This window comes from Rhea americana, unplaced genomic scaffold (genome assembly GCF_003343005.1).
Source record: "Rhea americana isolate MKP2758 unplaced genomic scaffold, rheAme1 scaffold_24, whole genome shotgun sequence".
Classification (NCBI taxonomy): domain Eukaryota; kingdom Metazoa; phylum Chordata; class Aves; order Rheiformes; family Rheidae; genus Rhea; species Rhea americana.
The window spans coordinates 4,517,832-4,542,668 of record NW_028186357.1 but is presented as its reverse complement, the minus strand read 5'-3'; the positions used below and the strand labels follow the sequence as shown (position 1 = coordinate 4,542,668).

Here is a 24,837-nt window from a genome sequence, read left to right as displayed (position 1 = left end):
TGCAAGTAATATCTTACTCCTGTTCCCTAAGGTCCATTTTTCCCTTTCTCCTAAGCAGTCATCCCTCCTATGCCAAAAAGGCGGAATTAAAAACAATTCATCTATCTAAAGAGTTTGTAGGTGTTAATTTTTTTTTCCCCCTCAGAATACTTCATGCCATTACTGCCTAACTCAGAGCACCATGTTGTCCATTACTAAGCCACGAAATGCTTGGTTCTGGGGCTTGTTTAGTAAATCAAAGGGTGCGTCTCAGTTGGTAGGAGGGTGTTACGCTTGCCAAGTCTGAAGAGAAAGATAGGATCTCTGCTAGAATGCTAAACACAAACCATTAAAACTTTGTCTTCTGCTGCAGTAGTCTACTTTGTTGCTAAATAAACAGACTATATGATATTAGGAACATAGGCAACTCTGAACTTGCTTGTCTTGAAGTTAACTCTATTCATACTGCTTCTCCAAGTATTCCTCCACCAAAGAAACCTGCATAGTGCAGCACACTGAACAGATTYTTCCTAATTCATAAGCTCTCTTGTATTTTGAATTATACTGAACCAAGTTCTGTTGAATTCTAACTGGTTTGCAGTTAACTATTTTTGCACTAGTGAAGATGTGAGCCAGATTTGGTTTTTTATTTTTTTCTTTCAGTTACTCCCGTATTTCTTTAACAATACCAGGATAATAACAGATGTGAAGAGATCTCAGCGATGAATTTCAGGTGTTTCCTAATYATTTCTAATACCTACACGTCAATATTCTCATTCACAACTGTTTCTTCTGGATTATATTTTCATTGGCTGCTTTTGTTCCACCATTTCACAAAGGAACAAGGAAGCAAGCATCCATTATCTTCCTGAAGGGTGGTAGAATCCCAAGACACAGCTTCCTTTAAACAGATTTGTTTGGGGCCAACAGACGAGTCTGAAGAGAATCCAAACCAACAAATATGACATGCAAAATATTTTATAAAATTTGTGATTTGTTTTTTCTTCCAGGACAGAAAGTTCGGCAAGTGATATCATGCAAGATATGGGATGTCATCACATTGTTGCACTCTGTGTCCTTAAAGGAGGATATAAATTCTTTGCCGATTTGCTGGACCATATAAAAGTACTAAATCAAAACGGTGATAAGTCTGTGCCAATTACTGTGGATTTTGTTAGAATAAAAAGCTACTGTGTAAGTAACTTTCTTTTCCTTGGAAAATTGACTCTCCGTATATTGACATTCTGAATCCTGTTAGTTTACATGCAAAACATATGAAATTGAGTTTATGTCCTGTTCAAAACAAGTTAATTTATTACGTACTGAAAGGCAACTAATTTACTGCCCTGCTCAAAGGATCAGTTGAGTATTTATATTCACCTGCATGTATATACAGCCTAACACTTAAAGTGAGAAAGCAAGGGCAGGGTTAAGGTCTCCAAAGTCTTGCTCAAAGCTTCCATTACAGGTTCTACTCTAACTGTCCTTGCCATGGGACTCTTTGATGTGAGGGAGTACGGAGAGGAGCTCGGCATTAGGGATTTGCCTAAAGTCTTCCTCTGCATTATTTCTTTTTCTTACAGATAATGTTGGTGAGATTTGTTTCCGTAATCTGTTTGTTGGAGAAAGGGTATTTTTCACCTGAGCTAACTGTAGCTGGCCTGAGCCAACTACTGCAAAGCAATTCTGTGATTTATAGTTATCTTGTTTTCTATATTTTAGCTTCTCCACTCTTTGAATACTCAAGCTCTGTGCATTGATCAAAATTTATCCCATGCTAAAAACAACAGTTTACAACATCCTATGAAAGTATCATAGAATTCTGAAACAGTGGTAACAAAAATAGCTGAAAGCAACAAAGTTGATTCTAGAAATACAACTATACTTTTGCTCAGCAGCTCAAACATTTGTCTGGGATAGTTCACTGGGATAGCATTTCTTGCTTTCCACTACTTAAAAGCTCTTTCACTGAAAGAATACTGCATAAAGTTGCAAGTGTCATTTCATAAGTGAATAGCAACAACTATTCAAGATAATACTCATGAAGATATTTTGTATGACTTCACTCCTTCTAGAGTGATTCATCTACAGAAAAAATCAGTATAACTGAAGAACTGTCTACATTAAATGGGAAGGTATGAACTAGCATCTTCAGCTTTTAAAGGGAAAGAACAGTTCTTACACATCCTCCAGGAAGTTCATCTGTATTAGGATTTTGATTCTACATATTTACAGTCACKTAAAGCTGGTTTAAAATACTATGCCTTGAAATGGAAAATTATTCCCACTGATCTCTGTGAAAACATAATGGAATCAGTATTGAATGCTTCTAAGAATTCCACTCTATGTTTTATCCTCCAAACCCCAGAAATAAACCATATTAAACTGGCGTAGGCAACACGTTCTTTTAAATGCTATTGCTATACATATCATAATACTACATAAAACCTGATATAAGTGGTTTTCTCATAATATTTTATGCTTCTATAAATACTTTCAGAAAGACTCTTCAGAAAGCACTAAAGTAATGTAAGTAGTAAAGTGACAAACTCCTTTGAAAACTAATTGCAACTTATTTATAACTGAACTATATAGAGCAAACTTTTTTTTTATTAGCTGTGTAATTCAGCGAATGTTGCCATTAAGATGTTTTTCTTCCTCTCTCTGAATAATGTTTTCCAGAATGTGTTAGTAGTAGAGGTGAGTAAAGATCTTGACTTTTTTTCACCACTTAGCGAGTTAACGCTTCTTGTACATAAAACACTTGATCATGTCAAAGCATGCATATCATATAAAGCAATCAGAGACATCAGTAGTGCAATTACACACTGTAAGTTACCCTGACAGTCTGTTTTTTTCTTTCAGACTTATATATATATGTTTTTTTTCATCTCTGAGGACATTATTCAGATTGGCAGAACAATGAAGGTGCTACTTTCAAAACTAAAAGACTACAAACCAAAAAAGCTGTAAGGTATGATTATATGGCCACTGACTAGCATATCGTAATGAGAAGATACCAAAATCATTCAGGTAAATAGTCAGAGTATACTGCCTTTTTTTTTTTTTTTAATGCCTAGGGGAAGAGAAAGTAAAAGCAGGAAACAATACCTCCTCCCTTCCTATTCCCCCCAAATCTTTACGTGCCACTTGAGTTTATCTGCCTATATGTGCTATGTTAGTTTACTGATACAGCACTACCTGAAAAAATAATGATTTGGGATACAGAATTGAAGAGAATTAACTCTAAGACAATAAAAAGAGTCACATGGAGCTTCAGAACGTACCTAGATCAGACCCTTAGTTTTTTTCTCAATTATAAAGGCAAGAACTACTTCTCTTTCTGGAAAATTAAAACAATGAGATTACTGTAACTGTGTGATTCTAGAAGCTTAAGGGGAGGGATGGGAGAAGCAAAATCTACAGCTTGGAGCAAGAATCATGATTATCTCCCCTCTGTCTTACAGCCTGCTCATTAAAAGGACACATCAAAGCTCAGGTTATAGACAAGACTAAGTATTCCATTTTTCTCATTGTCCAAAATAAGATTACAGAATTTCATTTCACGCAGTAAGTCTGCACATTAAGATATGCACATCAGGAAGGCCAAAAGAAATGTGGAGAAATGGGGAGAAAATATGTAAAAACTTGTAAACCGCCAGCTAGCCCATACTGAAACCTCACAACCACCTTCTTTTTATTCGTTCTGAGTGTAGCTATTTAGCTATTTAGATTCCTGAACTAGAATCAAACTTTTTAACTTCTGATTGCTTGGCTTTGACCCTAGAAGGCATTTGTTTTGACTCTGGTTTAAATATAACTTATTTTCAAACTGTAAATCCCATTTTGATTCAGATTTACTCCAAAAAGAGAAGATTGTAATTCAATTTGAACTCAATTTCAGATTCAAAACTAACCCATTCTCAAAAACAAATACAATATTGACATTAACATAGAGTTGTGGCCTAACTTTTGAATGTATCTCTTGAGAGGGACAGCAGAAGGTAAGATTTTTAACGTGGCTACATTACTTCACAAGTAAAACTTCCCCCTTTCCTCCCTTCTCCCCAGGCTATCTCATAAGTAGGTTTAATTGATGTATTTTTAAGAAATAAAACAACTCTCTTAAAAGGTCACTAACATTTTAATTATATTATTAACTGATAGGAATGGTGTGGATTTTAATCCAGCTTAAAGGTGCTAGGCATGCTAAATACTTGAAAGCAGATGAGCATCTGTTAAGCATTTTCTTTTATGTAGTTGAAGACAACTCATGTTTTAAAAACTGTTTACATCTTTCAAGTACAAAGAGAATTGGATTTTGTTACAGATACAGGTTTTGAAATTCCAGATAAATTTGTGGTTGGATATGCTCTTTACTATAATGAATACTTCAAAGATCTAAATGTAAGTACATACACGTGTGCCTTAACTGTTACATACATGACTATTACCACAAGTAAGCAGCAAGAATATAAACTTATCCTAGGGAGCTTTGGTAACAAACCTTTAAATCTGTCTAAAGATTTCTTTTAAAATGGGAAAAATATTATTAATGTGCTAATAATTTAATGTACATGGATAACAATTTGCCTTACCTTTTCATGAATCTATTCCAAAAGCACCGTCGCTCAGCCTTGCTGTACAGTATTCCAAATCCTCCAGGAGAGCTGGCAGGACATAATCTGCTGGCCCCAGCTGAAATGAAATTCATTTGTAATTTGTCTTTGACTCCACTTTCACCCATCTTAACAAAATCCTATGCTGCTCTTTTCTGGTAGTGTTTTTAAAAGGCCTCTATACCGGACAGTGTGCGAAGGTTTTTCTCTACCCTTTCTCCTTTTGCTCCTTTATAGCCACTTTAGGCTGAAGTGAATATTAGACTTGCCCAGAGAGATCCTATGTGATAGACTTTTTTTTTTTTTTTTGCTCTAGTTCTAAAAAAGCATCTGGCTAAGTGAAAAATTTCTCACTAGTTCTGAAAAATATCTGGCTAAGTGAAAAGCCTCTCTCTCAAAGCTACCTTTAGCATTACAAAACTGTTCTGTAAAAGACAAACTTGACCTGTGCTACTGCAAAGCAATGTAAAGAAGGGCATGACAAATGAGTAAGCCTGACTCTTCTAGACTATACACCTTCTCTGTAAATTTTAGATGAGGTTGTAAGAAGTATTAACAGCTCAATTTCACTGCAAGTAGTAAAACTGACAAAGTAGTGATATTTTGGTGTGTGCTCTTTCTAATCCTAGGAACACTACTGAAAATCATTCTTGCATTATCTTTGGAGGTAAATATTCACTAAAATTTAGTTTGTTTGTTTAGCATATCTGCATTCTGAAAGAGAAAGCCAATGAGAAATATAAAAACTGATCACATCAGTTCTCTGGATTAACAGTGTTACGTACAGCTGTGTGGATGAATGATGAGAAGTAATTTCCTATTAATCATATTTATTTCACTGCCAAACTGCAACATTTTAAAGACAGTATATTTTTTCTTATAATGATGAAAATAATATTTTGTAAAATAGTAAAACAAAGGCAAATGACTTCAAGTTTTAGTGAAACCAGAACAGACAACTGGCTATAAAATTTGTATTAACTGCGTATTATATCCTACTGGAATCACAGGGGACCAGAGCCAGAACACATATGTGTATACAGCAATGCTTGGCTTCTAGTTATTGTATAAAGTAACAAATCATTGCGTATTGTATATAAACTGTAGTTATTTCTGCATGTGTGCATAAATACATAAATAGGTAGGTAAATATGTACTTTATATAATAAATAGGCTGCACGAGTATTTTAAGGACCCAAGGTTAATTGAGTTTATTCTACAGAGTGCTTACTATATGCAGAATAAATCCTGACATTCTAGTTTACTTAACACAATGAAAAAAAGTAAACATCAAGGTAATTAAAGCTGTATCAGTACTTTATATTCCATGCAACTTTTTGTTGTTGTTGTTGGGGTGAGGGTTCACATTGATCCTACCTTTGTGAGAGATGTTACTAGAAACACAGGTGCCCCTGCATACTCATTATTAGCTGTAAAGACTGCGTGCTAAACCATTATACCAAGAAAATACTTCAGCTAGTTGTCTGCATGCTCCTAATCAGAATCCACAGCTAGTTCCATCTAGAAACTGCAGCAAACTTAAGGGTAAATTTGCCATAACTTTCTAAGAGTTGAAAGGATTTTTGTGGAACTTAAATACAGAGTAGAACTTAAATACTCTGCTGCCTTTGAGCAAGAGCAACTTAGGCAATCAGCCTGCTTAAAAAAAACATACACCCCTAACTTTGCTTAATAAGATCATTAGTTTTGTTTTGAAATTCATTTTGATGAGTAAACGCTGGGATAACCGTTGCAACAGTCAGGAGAGACTCAAACGTTCAACGTATATTTAGACCGAGGGATCACTAACACAGAGCTCCTAGTTAAGCAACCGAACTTGTTTATCGAAGTGAACCTGCAACGATGATGATGTTAGAGATACCGCCCCCGCGGGATCCCGTCGGCAGAACCGGCACCGACCCCGCGAGGGTCGCCAGGAAGGACGAGCGCTCCCGCGGGACGGCAGCCGCCGCCACCCCACTGCTTCCTGCCGCCACCAGATCATTAGGACCGGCTCCAAGAACCTGCTCTTTCCCCGTGGGAGCGAAGAGCGCCCCTTACCTCAAAAATAAAATAAAATAAAATAAAAAGCAAAGGGCGCGGCGGCTGCGGGCCCGCCCGTCCCGGGCCTCGCGTCCCCGAGCGCCCGGCGCTGCGGCCTGGGCCGCCTCAGCGCCCGCCTCGAGCGCGCGACCCGCCCCTCGCCCTCACGCGGCCCCCGGCGAAGCGGCCGCCACGTGACGGCGCGACGCCGGWCCCGCCCGCCGCCGCCACCAATCAGGGGGCGGCTCCGGGCAAGATCGCGCGTTGATTGGAGATCCCGCCCTGCCAGTCAGTAAGGGGAGGGTGGGGGAAGCGGGGCGAAGCCGGCTGCAGGGACGGGGTGTCCGAGATGGCGGCTGCGGAGCGGGAGGGCGAGGCGGGAAGGTAGCCGCGCCCTGGCCCTGGCCCTGGCCCTCCTCTCCGCCCGCGCCTGCAGCGAGAGGAAGGTGGCTGCAGCGCGGGAGAGCGGGGTCCTTGCGGGAGGGGTGGGCGGCGCCGCGCCGCGCCGCTCCTTCTCCCCTCAGCGCCGGCGGGAGGCGGCGGGGGCCGCCGGCAGCCGCTGAGTGTCGCGGCGCTTTTTCCCTGTCTCGTTGCCTCTAGGAGAAGCATAAAAGAAGCGGCCAGAGCCCGCCTGAGGGAGCACGACGTCGGCGGGAAGTTCTCCGGGCTGCCGCTGCCCAAAGCGTCCGTGCTGCTGCCGCTGGTGGTGAGGGACGGCGAGCTGTGCCTGCTGCTGACCGTGCGCGCCGCGCAGGTAGGCGCCCGCCGCGGCCCGAGGTGCCGCCGCGGCCCGAGGTGCCGCCGCGGCCCGAGGTGCCGCCCCGGCTCCGGCCCCGGCCCGCCGCTCCAGCGCGCGCGGCGGGCTGCAGACGGGCGCGGCGGCGACGGTTGTGCCGCTGCTAGGGCGGGAAAGCGCCGGATTCCTGGAAATCCGTGCGACGGGAAAAGGCGGCTTCCGGGTCAGGAAAGGAAGTCTGGACTCTGTTTGCTGCGGCGTGAATAAGAAATCGGTTATTACGAAGGTGGCTTTTGCACCTGCTTTTAGTTTTGCTTGCCTTGCTTTCAGGTAGGAAAGGCAGCACTCTAAATCCCCCGCGGCTTTTCTGTCAGCGTTTTGTTTTCGTTAAAAATCCCCTTCACTCCCTGCCCCAAAACATCTGCTTTTATTCAGAGTTCATTTAGTTATGACTTTTTATTGTTACTGAAAAATAAAGGAGACTTTTTTTTCTTGCTTAGAAATTCTATGCCCTGATGATTAGTWACTCAGCTAATAAATTCATAGTAAATGAACTTTTTATTAATCTTTGTATAGGCCTATTCCCATAATGTGCAAAAAAGGTAGCATTATTTCAATGTATATTTTAACTATTCTTGTTCCTGCCTTACGCATTTTAATGTTGGTGTTCCAGTTGCCTGTCTAGATTCATCTGTCAATCTCATGCGAGCAAGAATACATAAAACGTGGATTTGGAAAAAAAAAACCCACACAATTTGTGCAGTACACAGAATAGTGTGTATTTCTGACAGTGAGGGCAAGATACAGGCCTAGTTTGAGAGGAGAAAATTCTAAATRTTTTCCTGTGTAGCTCTTGTTAAAGCGCTTTTCTTCTGATCTGCAGATCTTCCCTTATTAGGGTTCCCAGCTTATTTGACTGGAAGGGTAAATGAAACATGAAGTAGTTTTGCAATGTGAACCAGTGCCTGTGTAGATCTAAGAAGAAATACTAGATGTGTTATACTAAACAGTGATACTCCTTTAAATTCTAGCTGAGAAGATCACCAGGGGAAGTGTGTTTTCCAGGGGGTAAAAGTGAAGCAGCAGATAAAGATGAAATTGATACTGCTCTCAGAGAAGCCAAAGAAGAAGTAGGACTCCAACCAGAGGAGGTGGAAGTCATCTGTAGGCTTGTGCCTGGGATTGATAAAGTAAGCAATATACTGAACAAATCAGCATATCATTGGAGAAGAGCTTAAAATCATATTGTTGTCTCTTATATATTCCTTTTGTAAGGTTAATAATGATCTTTTCAAACCTATTACTATGAATAGGTTCTTAAGAACTGCTTCTTAAAGTGAGAGGAAAAAACTGCTTCAGCAAAATGAGAGAAGAGATTCTCTCCATTTGGCATTTGTGAGMCAACATCTGAGTACTGTGACCAGTTACGGGCTCCCGAGAGCCCAAAGGTTCACAGGCTGTTAGTTTCTAACAATATTTTACATGGAATTGTTTTTCTCCTTTTACATAGAATTACAGAATATTAAATTGTAAGAGACTTTATTTTTGATATTGGGGATTTTTGATGTAACAGTTTACTACTGCCCTTTGGTTTTGTATCTGTTAGCTCCTTACTGTTAATAATATCCTTGCCACATTAAAAAGACAGGATTGGTCTTAAAATTGCATTGTAAACATGATTATTTCTTTCAGTTATTATTTTGTATAGGTAACATCAGACCTACGCACTTCAGAGGCTGTAGATGAAAAGGATAAATTCAGCCTCTATGACTGTTTTCAGTGTTTTCCAGTGAATTGCCTCAGTCAATAGGGAAGAACATATTTTGATTGAACTCTTTGGGCACCTTTTGAATATACAGGAAACACTGAATTCTTAATACCCTGGWAAAGCACTCTCTACTTTTGAAGCTATTTTCTCAAAAAAAAATGAAAATAAATTGAGAACTCGAAGTTACTTAGTACAAATTGTTGAACTTGGTACATGGGAAACAAAGCAGAATGTGACAGGTAAATTTTATGGTCCAACACTATGTACATTCAAAGTGATTTTTGACTTAGATGGAGTCCCTCCAGACTTGCATCACACTAAAAGCTCAACRTTTGTACTATGCCATTAATACTTATTGTTACTAAAAATTGGAATTAGTAGGATGAAGAGGACACTTATAGTCTTTTGGTTATGCAAGTGACTATTTCAATAGATTTTGCTTTCCTAAGCAAGAAGAGATCATCTTTAAAAATATTCATAAACTAGCAGTTCTAAAARAGTATATGTGTTGTGTGTATATATAATTATCATATGTACAGTGCATATATACTTTTATTTCATATATATATACATGTGCATACACGTATGATATATAAAGTGATGTGAAAAATTTGAATTAAAATCAGAACTCCCCAAAATAAGTCAAGGAGATACGTGAGAACATGCTTCTGTTTTTTTTTTTTTTTTTTTTTTNTTTTTTTTTTTTTTTTTTCTCTAGCAGATTGACAAACCTTTTTAACAGCTGTATGATCATGCTGCATGAGCAGAATATTAGTAAAAACAATGCTTAATTAATATAAAAACAGAATTTAAAGGTTGAGAGTATATTTAAAAGAAAATATAAATATCTTGCCCTTTGAGGCACTAAAATTGCGTTCCAAGTGTGAGTATTTCATAGGTTTGTCATATGAAATGMTTTTAAAATAAGGAACTTTATTTGAAACAAAATTAGTGTTTGTGTTTTTCTTGTTTGTCTGTTTTTCTTTTAGATGAATCACTTGGTAACACCAGTTGTAGGATTTATAGAGGATACATTCCAGGCCACTCCTAATCCAGATGAAGTGAGCGATGTTTTTTTGGTGCCATTGGAATACTTCATCCAGCCCTTAAATTACAAGACCTTGCCTTATAAAACTTCATCTGGTTACTTAGGTCGGATGCACTGCTTTACATATGATGACCATGAGCATAAAATGTCATTCAAGATATGGGGACTTACTGCACACTTTGCTGTATTTCTTGCTCTTGTAATTTTTGGAAGGAGRCCTACCTTTGAAGTTGAGTATGATCTTGACAACTTAGTTTCATCTGCTGTGCAGAACTTCATGAATTTATACGCATCAATATATGAAACGAAGAAAAGTAATCTATGAGATAYTGGACTGTCAGTTAATGAAATTTAATGAAATCGGTGAAAAACGTTTTGCTTTATTCTCTTTGTACCTGCTATTTGATTTAATTTCAAATTTGCATTTTTCAGAATTGGGAACCTTGAATTTTAAAAAGTTATAAGTTAAGAAGTACTAATTAGATTAATGTAATTACTGTATCTTAATTAGATTAATGTAATTACTGTATCTATATCAGGGTTGTCAAAAGCACACAGTATTTTTGATAAAATGTTAGTATACTGACTTGGAAGATAGAGATTCTATTTCTGCCTTTGTCTTGTGTGACCAAAGACTTTTCTTTCTGTTTTGCCTTTCTTTTGCATAGTGAAATAATACTCCTCTTTTTCTCTGCCTTTTATCTGTTTGAATTAGAATATAAAAATTTTGGAGGATCTATCTATCTCTTACTCTGTGAAGTACCACGTATGGCATAATACATATAGTCTTGTTTAGTATCTTTAAGCACCATTATGAAACGCACAATAAAAAATATAGAAGATGACAGGTACTTTCAGTCTTGTTTTTTGTGGGGTTTTGGAGGGAAGATGGGGATTTAATGAGTTTTATTCCTATTGCTCAGCTAATGGGAAGCTTACCGTATAGGCAATGATACTGAACTTCCTCAGCATTTTGTATCACTACTTTTCTCTTTAAAATTGCCCCTTCTAGGAGCTGAATGAGTGGAGTTCAGTATTCATAAAGACTGAAGTGCTTACTGAACCTTTTACCAGTCACCCTGGCAGTGTCAGATACACGGTCTTCATGCTGTTAAAACCTGGTTTAGTAGTTGCTGGTGGACTAGCAGCTTATTCATAGTGGTCTTCATATTGTGGCCAGATGATTCCATTTTTAGAAGCACAATTGATTTAGGCTGTATTTGAGATGTAGTTTGGAAGGGAAGGGGTTACCAGAGCTAATCTTTTTAAGTAGCAAGTGTGAGTTTAAAGCATTCAGGATCTCTATTGTCTTTATTTGATCATGTTTGATAATGTTGAAAGCTGTTTTTCCAGAATAAAAGTTGCCTCTGTTCTATCTTGATAGCTATATTTTATTCTCTGGTGATAAAATAAGTTACAGCCACTTCTTGTGAATTGTTTGTGGTTAAGGAGAAATAAAATTTGTATTAAGCAGTTTTCATAGTATACTTGAGGTTGTTAGCAAATTTAGCAAAAGGCTTTTTTTTATTATTTTTTTTTTTAACAAATAAATGTTTCCTAGGTATGGCTTGTACAGCTAATTATTGTTTTCTAAAAAATTGAATTCTAAGACTGATTTATGGTTTCCAGTATTGCATCTATAGCATGCTTTGGCTACTGTGCTAGGGCAGTAGCCTTCAGGCACTGAAACGTCAACTTGTCTTGCTGAAAAATGCAAGATGACCTTTAAGGAAGAAAAAGATTTTTGGAGTTATGCTCAGCTGAGGGAAATGTACCAAAAGAATTTAAGACTAAAATCAATGCAAACCTTGCAAGGACTGAGTTTTCCTTTTGCCTCTTTTTCCAAGATTGTAGATCTTACTATTTGCCTCTTCCCAGAGGTAATTAAATGGTAGGTATCCTACCACATTATTTTATCTGAAATATTCTTTATGCTGTGGCATTAAAAAACTTGTAAGACTGGCAATCCCAAAACTGGGTTGGAAGAGGCCTCAGGAAATAGCCTAGTATCTTGCCACCTAAAGATGGGATTAGCTATATGATATTACAATAAATACCTAACCTTTTCTTAAGGTTCCCTAGACAATCTGTTCTAGTCCTTTAAATATTTTTAACTTTACAAAATTTGTCTAACTTAACAGACATTATTTGCAGCAAGGAAGACTTATTTAGTAGAATAGAGAATACATCATTTCCTTAGTTACTTTCTGCTTCTGTGTTTTCCTGCTTCTTTGGACTTAACGATCAGATTTCCCCCAATCTTATTTATTTATTTATTTATTTTTGTCAGTCACATTTTCTAAATATCTGGTCATTCTTGTTGTTTTACAGATTCTATAGTGATCCTTTCTCTTTCCTCTTTTTTTTTTTTTTTTTTTTTTTCCCTTCTCCTTTAAATGGGTGATAATTTAACCTGTACATAGTACTCCAGCTAACCACTTATTTGAATTGGGTAGGACAGGAGGACTGCATAGCTTCTTTTTGTATATGCCAYTGTGATTTGCCCTTTGTGCAGCAGCATAGTAATATTGACTCGTATTACACTTTCACTAAAGCTGCCTCGTTTTGTGAAAAAAATCTGCCAGTTGTTCCTATACTTATTCATTGTATTCTGTATTTGATCAGTGGCTTATACGTACCTACATTTAGCACTTTGTCTTTATTGAATTACATCCTGTTTTTTTTTCCAAAACATTGTAATTATCTAGTAATATGTTTCCACRTATTTCTATTCTACTGTTATCCTCCAATTTAGTGAATATTTTCTATTTCATATACAAATTAGAGTAAGCAATACTCAGAACAGGCCTCCACAGAGACATAATCTTGATAACAGTTCAGTRTCAAAGTGCAACTACTTATCTGCTGTGTGTAGTTTTCTAACCAGCCTCCAAGGACTGCTACTAGCTTCATATAGACCAACTCTGCTTGCCATGCAAATGGAGATGTGTGGCAGGACATGAAGATCAATAATTCTTCATTTACATCAAGCCTGTTTACCTGCCACATAAAGGAAGTAGACCCTTTAGTCAAAAATGATTCATCTGAAGAAAGTATTGGTTTTTACACATGTCTTTGCTAATCAAAGTACTTAYGAGAGTTACTTATTTTGATATTTTCCTCCCCCTCCAAGGAAATGGAACAATTAGTCAGAATTCTCTAGTTCTTTCATAGGGCACTTGTTGCCTTTTCCCAGCCTCTATTATGGAAGAAGATAAAGTTCTCTAAACTTCAAAGTGCTAGTAAATTTGAAATTGATTCTTTGACAATGGCTATAACAGTAGAAAGTTTCAAAAGATTTAACTGGCTTGAATGTTTTAGCATATATGAATACTACCAAACCTGTCATATTCTTACACTAGTTCTTTGGCATCTGTTAATTATGCTTGATATCAGTTGACTTAAGTTAAAAAGAAAAAATGCACTTACATATGTGTGTATATATGTTTTTCTTTTTTAGCTAGGATGAAATTCTTAGAGAAGCAGTACCCACATTTATGATGGACAGATATATTTTCGTTATTAAATGCTTGTAAACTTCTTTAAACGTTTAAAGATAAACTTAACTTTAAACTCTCCATTGCATTATTCATATCCTCAGTGGTTTATCCTAATGCTAATGTATACAGGGAAAATAACTAATTAAAATAAGAACATTGTTAATTAAAATAGAGCGAACCAATTAGACCTTCAATTAGTAGACAAAATGGGTACGAAATGACATAATTACTCACTTATCCACCTCCTCTGGTCCCAGCAGACTTTTTTCTTCCTTATCTATCTACCAAATCCAGCAGAAAAATTGTACAAGTTCAAACCTCAGTTTTATTTCTTTTTTCAAATGTTGTTTTTGTTCTTACATGTCCACAGAACAACAGTTACATTTGATGCTCTTCTTAGCAACTGCAAATCTTGGGTTTTTAAAATCAATTTAACCATTTGGGCTAGTTGAAAAATGAAACTCTCAGAGGTCTAGACAAAAGTCCTTCAGTGATTTGCAGGATAAATCACTGAGGCTTCATGCTGATGGGAATGTACATCAGGACCAACATACTATGCATCCTTGATAATTTTACTGATACCAAGTTTGAAATTTGAGAACTGCTTTCTTAATGTAAAAAATCCATTCTTTTTTTCAGATATCCACCTGGCATTTATGTACCAAAACTACTACTCCAAATGCAAAAATAATAGAAGGAAATTTAAGCATCTATTACTAAAACTGCCATTCTGCAAATCCCACATGTACTAGTAGGAAATTGTTTCCGTAGACARTCTTTGGATGAAATATTTGCATGGTTCTTGAAGCAAAAACTAGTGCGTGACTCCCCACCTCAGTTAGACAGTTGCCTGATCAATTAGTATCGTATTGATACTCTCTTTCCTGCTTTCAAGATATAAGGAGTGGAGAGTGCTGCAGGTGGAGTATCATGCGACTGGTGATTCATGCATTTGTCAGGRTACTGCCACTGAAGTGTAAGAGAACTGAAACAGGATATTTCTGATGCTGGGTAAACACTGTATACTTGAATATTGTACTGAAGGAAAGTTGGAGCTGTTATGCACCTCATGGTGCAAACTTGCACGTCCAAGGAAATCTAGTGTTCTGAGAATTTCCTCTTGGGAAATGCTATATTCTGCGCCTTAAGTTGGTTCACAGGCTGGGGCAATTAGCTCCCTTCTGCGTTGTATATAAAGTTTTCGATATCTAACAAAGGCCCTGGTTTTCTGTCATGCTATGGGCCTGGTGCCTTGCAGTCATGCCCCGCAGTGTTAAATGTTGCTTAATGTTAACTTAAATGTTAAACGCCTAAGTTCCCTTTCAGATCTGTCTTTAATTCATGTAACAGAGTACTTACCAATACTTAGATGTCCCAGTGTTCTCTCCTACTAATCCTTTGTCACACCTGAATATTATGGAAGTGGATTTGTATTTTGTCCTTGTATTTTATTTTGCATGTAGTGGTTTAAAACATTCCTTTACTTGAAATCATTGACTGCATATGCATTTAGGTATGGTATGTTAATATGGCTACCAATCTGTAAAGGTGTTTTATACATACATATTTACCTTCTGAGCTTCTCACAGACAAATCACAAAGACTATTGAAAAGTGCTATTATACAAATGCTGTTAAATGTATTAAAATATATTCCAGAATCCTTTCTCAAGCAGTGAGATAAGTAATGCAACATGGCAGTGAAATGAATGCAAAGACTTGTATCGGAACAAAAAATTACTGATATGATGTAGAATTAACTAAAAATAAATAGTATGAAGTTTAATGCGAGCTGTTAGTCATTCTTTTAGTCAATGTGCAGTGATTCAGCAGTTAACATTTTTACATTTTTGAAGGCACAAATTATCAGGCTTTTGGTATTTACTGTTTATGTGAATGTTTAACATTTATGTATATATGATAGGTAAATTGGTATTTAACAATTATAATTATTGAAGAAAACTTAATGAAAATGACTTAAAGGGATATATATATATCAGTTTACAGCACTTCTGTATTGGGGAAAAAACATACAATGTTCATTATATTTCAAGAAGTTCAATGCACTCAGTTTAATTAAAATCCTTGTTACTTTTTCATAGTGTTCATGAAGGGTTAAGAGAATCATAGATAATGTAAATATTAAAGGACATTATTTATAGTTAGCCTATGGCTACATCATATATATATATACTTATACATATATAAATATGAAATCTTGAAGTTTTTGTCTTTCAAGCTCATTTAAATGCTTACAAGTCAATATAATGTATCTACAAGGATTTTTTTAGTAGGTTGCTATAGCAATGCAGTTTTCATAGGAGTATATGTTAAAGCATCTCCAGTTAAAAATTTTTTAGTTGTAATGAGAAGGACCATTAGATAACCCCTCCTTCCCTCCAACCTTATTCCCTCCCAGAATATAATCTAAGAAATTAGATAGAAAAATGAATCATACTTATTTCTGATTTATTGTTTTATGTCACTAAAATTGACACCCAAAGAGTAAAAGGAGTGCTTTATGATAAATACATTTACAATACTATGTGGTTGCTTACTGCTTAGTGCTTTAGAGCTGGGGTAGGTTTTGTTTTTTTCCAAACAAAAAATAACTGTACTAGGAAGGAAAACATCTGAGTAGTAATGAAACATTAATGAAGAATAATTATCTTGTTTGTTAGAATCTGCTGCAGGGGAATGGTTGTTCACTGGCTAGCAATAGACTCATTATTTTGGACACACTTACTTCTTGTCCTGAATTCTGAAATCCTAATGACTGTGATGAACATTTGCTGACCTGTGTGTGTCTTGACCTCTGCTCTATTATAAACTACTTTTGGATTCATCTTGTATTTAAAGATGGATTCCTACTACTCATCCTATGCCTGCTGCAGCGCTTGTCGGTTAGCACAGCTGCTTTAAAATATTTGCATATCTGTTMCAAATTAAGTGCTGCCTACAGTAAAATCCAGTACTACTGGCAACAAACAGGAATTGGGATTCAGAAGAAAGCTAAATTTGTCTTTGAACCCTATGATAGATCGTAATGCTACACTGTAGCCTCTGTAAGAGTCAGATATCTAATTTGCTGAAATGAGCAAGTTTAGAGTTCTGTACGTGTCTGAAGGATTAAGGATGTAGTGCTATAAATATATAGTTAACTAGATCTGTATATAGAAACAAACACCTGTAGAAAAGGGATTGACAAGTAGGCCATTTAAATAGTGTGTATTTTATTCTGCTTTAGATAAACCAAATGAAACAATCTTATTTTCTTTTAAATTAATTGCTGCAAATCCATATCTGACATAAGTCACAATAATTTCATTTACTTTAGTGCAGTTGTGCCTAATTACATGCTGTGAGGCTTTGGCTTATGCAGCCTACCTACTTTAACTGGTAATGCATATTATCTCAATTATATTTCCTCTTCTGTCTTTTAATTTGTTATTTCTGAAAATAACAAATTCACTCGTCAGAATTTGTTCTGAAAAAACAAACAGAAGACAGAAAAAGAATGGAAGACAGCCTCAAATCGGATTGAAAGCTTTGTGTCCGTAAAAAGCTGTTATCCCGAGCAGACCTCCAGAAGTCTCTAAGAAAAGACTAAGAAAAGAGAAATTATTTAGAGGTGAGAACATGGAAGTCTGTGAAACAGAAACAGAATCTCTCTGGGGAGAGGAAATAGGAAGTGGTTGCTGTGGCAGGGGCTATGATTACATCTCTCTGTTACAGGGAAAAGGCCAAAGAATTTAAAAGACTGTAGGAAAGCGACATGTGTCTGGAGAGGGGAACCATGTACTTCGCAGGGGCTGAGCACTCAGGCTGGCAGCAGACCCCCGCGAGAGGGACCCTCTGCGCAGCTCCCTCTAGGCTGGCACAGCACGGCACAGCACGGCACAGCCCCTCAGGTCGGGAACCACCATCAAAACTGCCTTGTGCTGGCTGCTTAGTTCCATGGGGCAGCTAGATGCAGGGTTATCCAAATAACATAATTCATAGCTATGTAGAATGTGACTATATTAGTGTATATACTCAGTATCAAATAATTGCCCATACTTAACTTTCTTTCTGTATTGCTCATTTTATGATATCTGGAATGCTGTTTACCATGTGTTTACTAAATAATTGTATTTGAATTTTTTTCAACTTCTGCTAGAACTAATAAGACTCTTCCAGTTGACTCTGGCTGACTTTACATCATGGGCTGTGCTAACATAGAGATACACTATTAGCCTGGACTCATGCTTTATTTTGAGATTGAATAACATATCCATAATGGCTTCTGTCTTACTCTTCCTTTTCGTAGCTGTTTAGTAAAGCCATGTAAATGGATAATTGTCTTCTTAATCCCTAGAAATGAAGAAGAAAGTTCTCTACTAGGAAAAATACTTCTATGAAGTAGATGAAAAGAAAATCTCTTCTGTCTGAAAATTGTCTTCCAAATATATTTGTTATTTAAAACTATAATACTGATTTTAATTACTAGAATTTGCTGTGGTATTTACACCAGCTTTGAGTAAAGGTAATTGATTGCCCCACTTATTTATTTACCACATAAAACATCACTCTGAAATTAGCACCAGTCAATATAAATGCTCTAGTAATTTTTTTTAAGCGGTGGTAGCTAGCTATTTTCATAGATATCTTATTAATTATCTTAATATTTTTAACAAAATGCATATAATTATGTATTTGTGYAGACGTTTGTATCTTATTTTGTGATGTAATGGGAATCACCTAATTCCTGAGCTTTTTTTCYTGTGTCTTTTGTCCATTTTGGCTATTAAGGATATAAAACCCTGGTGTTAAAACTTYGCAGTAATTTCACAACCAGTTCCACTTTTAAACCTCTAAATCAGATGCTGTTTACAAACCCTGATTCTGAAGTTTAATTTCCCCTGGGACTGCAGCTCTGTAAGTGAGGCCTCCTAAAAGCCTTCTGAATTGAGAAGACTGTTACCAGGAGGAGATTGTTATCCAAAGACCAGCCACCAAAAGTGGAGCAAAGGAGAAAAAGTAGGATAATCAGAAGAAAGACTGAGGAACAAAATATCTTCTGTGGGATATCTACCCCCTATGTGGAGTTGTAAGGACATCTTTAGTTTTATAAAGCTAGTGAAAGGCAGAAAGTTCTTGCCCTTTAGCTCTAGCATAAGGCAGGCGGAGCTGTTTTAGCAGATCTATTGTAGTTACCACTTTTTATGTATTTTTTTTTTCCTTCTGATTGTGGCTTTTAGTGAGGAACTCAGTGAAGTCCTAGAACAGTTGAAGAATGAGAAAACTGTACATGAAGAAAATGGTAACAGATATTCTTGCAGATGTCTTCAACTGTATTTTTAGATTTATCTCCCTGACACAGATTTTTCAGGTAATAAAAACCAGAAGTAACTGCAGTTACCAAAAGTAAATGCAGTTATGTCAGTTTACACCTAGCTGGCACTGTAGTTCAAGTACTCATATTAACCTAGTTTTGTTTCCAGGAGTTGAGCAAACATACATAGTTATTTTACCAGTGTATACAGTGTATCACTTTAGTGGAAAGTATCTACTACACAATAAGCATTTAATACATTTGTCTGCATTTATCTGGTGAAGAGGACTCTGGTTTTCAATTTAGCTGTAARCCATAAATTCAGCCCAAATATGGGGCTGCTATCTAGCATTGCCAATATACAACATATTAATACCTTCTGAGAATTAAGACCCAACTAAGGAAGCTCTTCACTTTTGACATCCTCCAAATTGCATCTTTTACATCTGAACTGGTTATTCATGGTTGTCTAMATTGAAAAGTTTCAAGTAAGCTTTTTTATTGGTAGTTGATGCTGTGACTGTTACATGAAGAAAAGGTGTATTTGGAATTCAGAGAGAGAAGTAGGGAAGGTGAAGGAAGGTCAACAGCAACAAAAAGAGAGGGGAAAAGWTGTAGTTGCTTAGTCCACTGATCCCTTTTGAAGTATTTATTAACACTTATGCTCATGTTTAGAGGCCTTGCTTAATATATATCCTTAATAAATATCCTTCTGCTGAGCAAAAAAAMCGAAGTCTCTGTTCTTGAAGGTAGTTCATTAAGATACATTAATACAAGAAAGCAAYTGGCATCAGAGTTCTTCAGCTACATCCTCAGAGACACAAATGCAGCTGCGTACATTCTGTTTTGTACTCTGGCCATTTTGTACTTGGCAACTGCACAGCCTGCAGCCTGATTTTTAGAAATATTGAATATTTCATTTACCTATTAAACAATAAGGCTTATTAAGCAGGATAGATGTTTTGCAGTTTCTTATGATGGGCAATCATATGGAGCTGTATTGCAGAACTCAGGATATAAAGGATCTTTCAGTCACATTTAGGCACTTCTGAGTCAGATCTGCAGCTGGTGGAAATTTATGCAGTTCTATTGGTCTACTATGTGAAGTTGTCAGAAAAGTAGATATAGTAAATTTTAGATTTTTTCAGTACAAAAATGTGTTTTGCTCAAAAGCTTGAAGAATTTATCCTTGCTTTCAATGAGAACAATCAGGTAAGCGTGACCAGAGCAGTTATTGAATYGGTAAACCAAATTCTTCTCCAAACACCTCTCTGTAAGAGTCCTTTAATGCCTGCACAGAAGCCAGTTTCTTCAGCTACCGGACAGCAGAAATCCTGGGCTACCTTGCTCTCAYCCAAGGACAGACAAAGCTAGGTAACACTGAAGTCCCTCATGCCTGCCTGGGCAGCAAAACCAATCCTTTTCACACACACTCATAAAACTTCTGAAATTCTTCAGAATAGTCTTCAAGTCTTCTATTTCTAATGTATATAATCTATGTATATGTAAACCTTATCTGGACTGAATTGCTTCTTTGGCACTTTCTAGTGACTTTCAGGTGTGCATGTATGAGAATAACAAGGCTAAGAGTCTTGAGGCTTCAGGTTTTCACTGTAGTAAGGTGGGGTGATCCACCTTAAAACTCATCATAGCATATGCCTGTTCTCCTAAATTGAGGGTTCTATCTTAAGTAAACACTACCTTAGTTTATCTTTCATTTGCTGCTTGAATCTGACAGCACAGAAATGTGATATTGAAATGCTATCTTTTGGGAATAGTCTGTGTAAGGATTATGTGGGATTTTTGAAGTCGTTGCTGGGGCTTTTGGGGAGTGGTACTTATTCTTTTTGCATTTTTGAAACAAAAAATATTAAAGATAGACTTATTTTCCTTCACTAATTAATAACAAAAATACAAGTTGAGCTATAGCTGGTAGACTCACAGAGCAACCCTGTTTAAAGCTTTACTACTTGAATCACCAGAGACTTGAGTCAGAAAATCACCTCTATTCAAAACAATTTAATGTGTAATTTTAGGCATGAACTTGCTTCCCATAAAACCCACCAAGCTATAAGGGTAAAACTAAGTGGTTTAAATGCTTTCCTGAGTGGCACTCTATTTAGATATTCAGTATTGTACTTAAAATTTCTGCTATTCCATTAGACTCAATAATGGATAAAATTCACCTCGCTGTAAACTGTTCTGCACAAAAAAGTACAAGCCAAACAAGGGCAACTCAAGTCTCCTGCTGAAATTTAAATATGGCTTAACCAAGGATTTCCCTGGACTAAATAGTGGTTGGATTTGATCCTTCTTTCAGGATCAAAAATCAGTCTGGGAACTAGAATATGATATAGAGGTGAAAAAATAAGTATTAATTGACAGTGCAGACTATCACAGTCTAGCAGGTGATCTGTTAAGACTGTGACATACACCTTTGTGCTTTGCTTTGCTATTTTTTTTCTGTTTTCCTTCCTCTCATGCCTTACTCACCTTACTCACTCTATTTAATGCTGTTGTTAAGTTTCTTCCACTAATCTTTTCTGACATATAAATACACAGGTGGTAAAAGATGGAACAAGAAAATAGACGCTCTCAAAGATGAAGAAGCCATTGGTGATAGATTTCAGACAGATGTCATCTGACTCTTTTTTACATCGTATTTAGTGCCTCAACCTGCAGCAACCTCAACAACTTTCTAGTAAGTAACCTTTCTCTTTCTCTCTCACTTTTTTTAATCTAGCCTTTTCCTAGGTGTCTCTGTGGGGGGAGGTAATAGAGCAGTTATTGTGTTATGGAGCAACATTTTTTTTTGTAGTGAAGGAAGCTGTGAAGCAACTAAATTTTTTTTTTCAGTTGTGACCTAAACATTCACTTAGATGTGTCAATTATTCCAGAGCTCATATATCTTAGGAGATATCTGAGCAACTTAAGTTGCTATGCTACGTATTTCTAAAAGACCCTGTGTTACTGAAACCTGATGGTTTGAAGACAATATCAGACTCGCTGTCATATGACTGTCTTTTTATGTAAAAACAGATTTTACCAGCTGGCAGGTAGTTTCCTGTGTATTTATTCACAAATTGTACTCCCTCCCCCCTTTAATTAAGGTAGAACTAGAAGCCATTTCTGAAAAGGTGACCTAATCAGCCAAACTGATGAGCAGAAGGGGAATATGAGTGAAAGAAGGAAGAAGATGGCAATAATTTGACCTGGGGTTCTGTGCTGCCTGAAGCAGCTACACCATGAGTAGTACTGCATGGTACATCATTTTCATCATTCCCAGATCAAGAGGGGAGGAAAATGGCAGGAGGGCATTCATTTGCACAGCTACTCAAAATGCTTTGTGCTGAGGTACAATGCAGAGGACATGGGTTGCTGCTCCATACGGCTATGTTTATTTAGATAATTGAGTTGTCATGACAACTACTTAATCTAAACTGCTACTATGTATAGGTTGTCATTGGCACCTGACCACTCTAAGCAAACCATTATGCTTTCTGACAAAATTGGTAAGCTCTTCATTGCTCAGTTTGCTTACAACTAGTGTTATAGAATGCAGTTTTAATGGTAAAAAACAACAAAGGACTAATTCTTTTACAGTATGTCACCAAAGTTTAATTTGAGTGACTATCAGGACAACTTGCATAAGTCTGGTTTGTAGGATAAACCAAACTCACCCAGAAGGTTGCTGAAGAATGCCATTGTACTCCCATGAAAGCTAAGGGAATCCTAACAGTGAGATTAAACCCTCACACAAGAAGTTTTTGGATATAGGTTGTGATAAGAATGGAAGCTTGACAAGCAATCCAGAAGTGTATTTCCTGCTCAGATAGGCAAAATGCAATGTGAGCTGTTACATAAAATACTAAATTAAATCTCCCAATACAGATGGTTGCCATGTTAATTTGGGGTGCATTTCTTTGGTCTTTGCTTTGGCAAACTAAGTATCAAACCTGACATGAAAGTGACTTTCCATTCTGACTCTTACAGTTCTCCCTCCAAGTAAGTTCTAATTCCTCCATTTCATTTTGGGGTGGAAGTTCTTTTCTGCCTCATCCAGAAGAGCTGGCATTTCATCTTGTAACCTAAAAAATATAAAACAATATAGAATTGTTCTACACCTGGAAGATAAGTAGAAAAAAAAGTTTTTTTATTATTTTTATGCAACAAAAAGGAAGAGCTTTTCTATTTGGATAGTTCAAAATACTTGGACACCTACTAGCAAATTTCAGTTTCCTTCATTCTGACTTTATTCTCCACATTAGCACTTTTTTTTTTTTTTTTAACTGTAGTTGTAGACTGCACTTTGAATTACATTGTTTTAAACAGTTAGGCAAATGCCAGCACTCATATGCAAGGTCTACCTTACACTGTGATTTCATAAAACAAAGCGACTCTGGCAGCATTCCAAACTCTTGCCTAAAACAGTTTCTAATTCTAATTTAAATCAGCTGACATATCTACCAGCAAGTCTTTGAGATGTAGACATATCTCAAACTGAGGTGGAACCAAACTGTGTGCTCAGAAAGTAGTTATGGCCTTTTTATTTTATGTTGACAGGAAAAGTTCTATCAGGAATGCCTAAATTTTCTTGCAGTGTTTTTAGATAGGACAGAAGATCAAGCAAAAGACAGAAATTTAATGAATGCATTACAGTCATGCGGTATAATTAGGTTATGGTAGTAAGGAGCCCACTTTGATTCCTTATCTGGAGCGTCAAAGTCTAATGTCCATTGTGGCCAAGTTCTCCTACAATCCATGTTTAAATATGTCCTCCTAATACTTAATGCTGATAGTTCACAAGTTACCAAAATTGGAATCTGTCTTCACAGTTTCTAGAAGAGGAAAAAATAGATGCTTACCTTATACTTTTTTTCAAGATATGTTGTCTRTCTAGAGTCTATAACAACATTCTTTCCTGCTAGTCTCTTAACATTCATATTTTGTATCAGTGAAAAGTGTGAGAAACCTGTATGAGCTCTAGAGTCCTGATTCATTTTTATTTTTATTTTTGTTTTTTTTCCCATAGAAGTTCTAAATGTACTTACAGACTGTGGAGTCTATCAAACAAGATCAGATTCTTCAAAAGATTAAAGCACTAAAGAATTATTTGTCTTTGTGCAATTATGAAGCTTTGCTATGCAAGGTTACCATTAATCTTCACTCTAGAATTTACCTTTGTCTAATACTTAGTGAATTAATACAGAAAAGCACATTGGTAATTAAGCCAGTTCTTCTTCCCTTGTTCAACACACTAAGAAACAAAGAGAATGGCAGAGTTAGTCCTCTTCTGTAGTAAACATTCTTGGCAGCAAAGTGGCTCCATTTCAGACTAGAATACCCGTTTTCTGCTTTGAAATACAGCTACAGATGTGATAAGTCATAAAACTTGAGCATTGTTCTAGCAATATTATAAATACTGAGTACAGTGCCATTATCAATACTGTAAGTACTAGTATGCTTAACTATGGTCTAAGAGGCCGCTTYTCTAGGTAGCAAAAGAGGTAAGATTTTTCAGGCCTTTCTAATTTACCAGTTTCTCTGTTAAAATTACTATAAAAAGAAGCTATTTTGATAGGTGTGGTAGACATCTGTCTTTGGTTGCAAACCTTACCTGCAGACTCATATGCTGTCATTCAGTGAAAACCCTTGTTTCTGCCAGCCCAGGTGAGATCTAAGCTAGCAGCTTTGAAATGAACAGCTCTATTAGCATGTTAACAGTGCTCAGAGTAAACAATCTCCTAATAGGATGGGATTTATGGAGACTTTTTGTTTGCTTTTTATCTCCTGATGGACTGTGAAAGAGAATACAGTGGCATGCTTAGCTG

General features: G+C 36.8%; 2 protein-coding genes across 2 annotated transcripts; both read left to right on the top strand.

Annotated features, from left to right (window-relative positions):
- Positions 1–206: 206 nt before the first annotated feature.
- LOC146595076 (hypoxanthine-guanine phosphoribosyltransferase-like) lies at positions 207–5,348 on the top strand. The gene is given in 8 exon segments (XM_085306478.1): positions 207–256; positions 990–1,173; positions 2,055–2,114; positions 2,662–2,679; positions 2,878–2,945; positions 3,417–3,497; positions 4,314–4,386; positions 5,301–5,348. Coding segments are annotated over 8 exon segments (582 nt in total).
- Positions 5,349–6,950: 1,602 nt separating this feature from the next.
- NUDT7 (nudix hydrolase 7) lies at positions 6,951–11,044 on the top strand. The gene is made up of 4 exons (XM_085306430.1): positions 6,951–7,025; positions 7,242–7,395; positions 8,409–8,567; positions 10,135–11,044. Exons 1-4 carry the CDS (start codon positions 6,991–6,993, stop codon positions 10,516–10,518), a joined length of 732 nt encoding a protein of 243 aa, XP_085162556.1. The 5' UTR covers positions 6,951–6,990; the 3' UTR covers positions 10,519–11,044.
- The last annotated feature ends 13,793 nt before the right edge of the window (positions 11,045–24,837 follow it).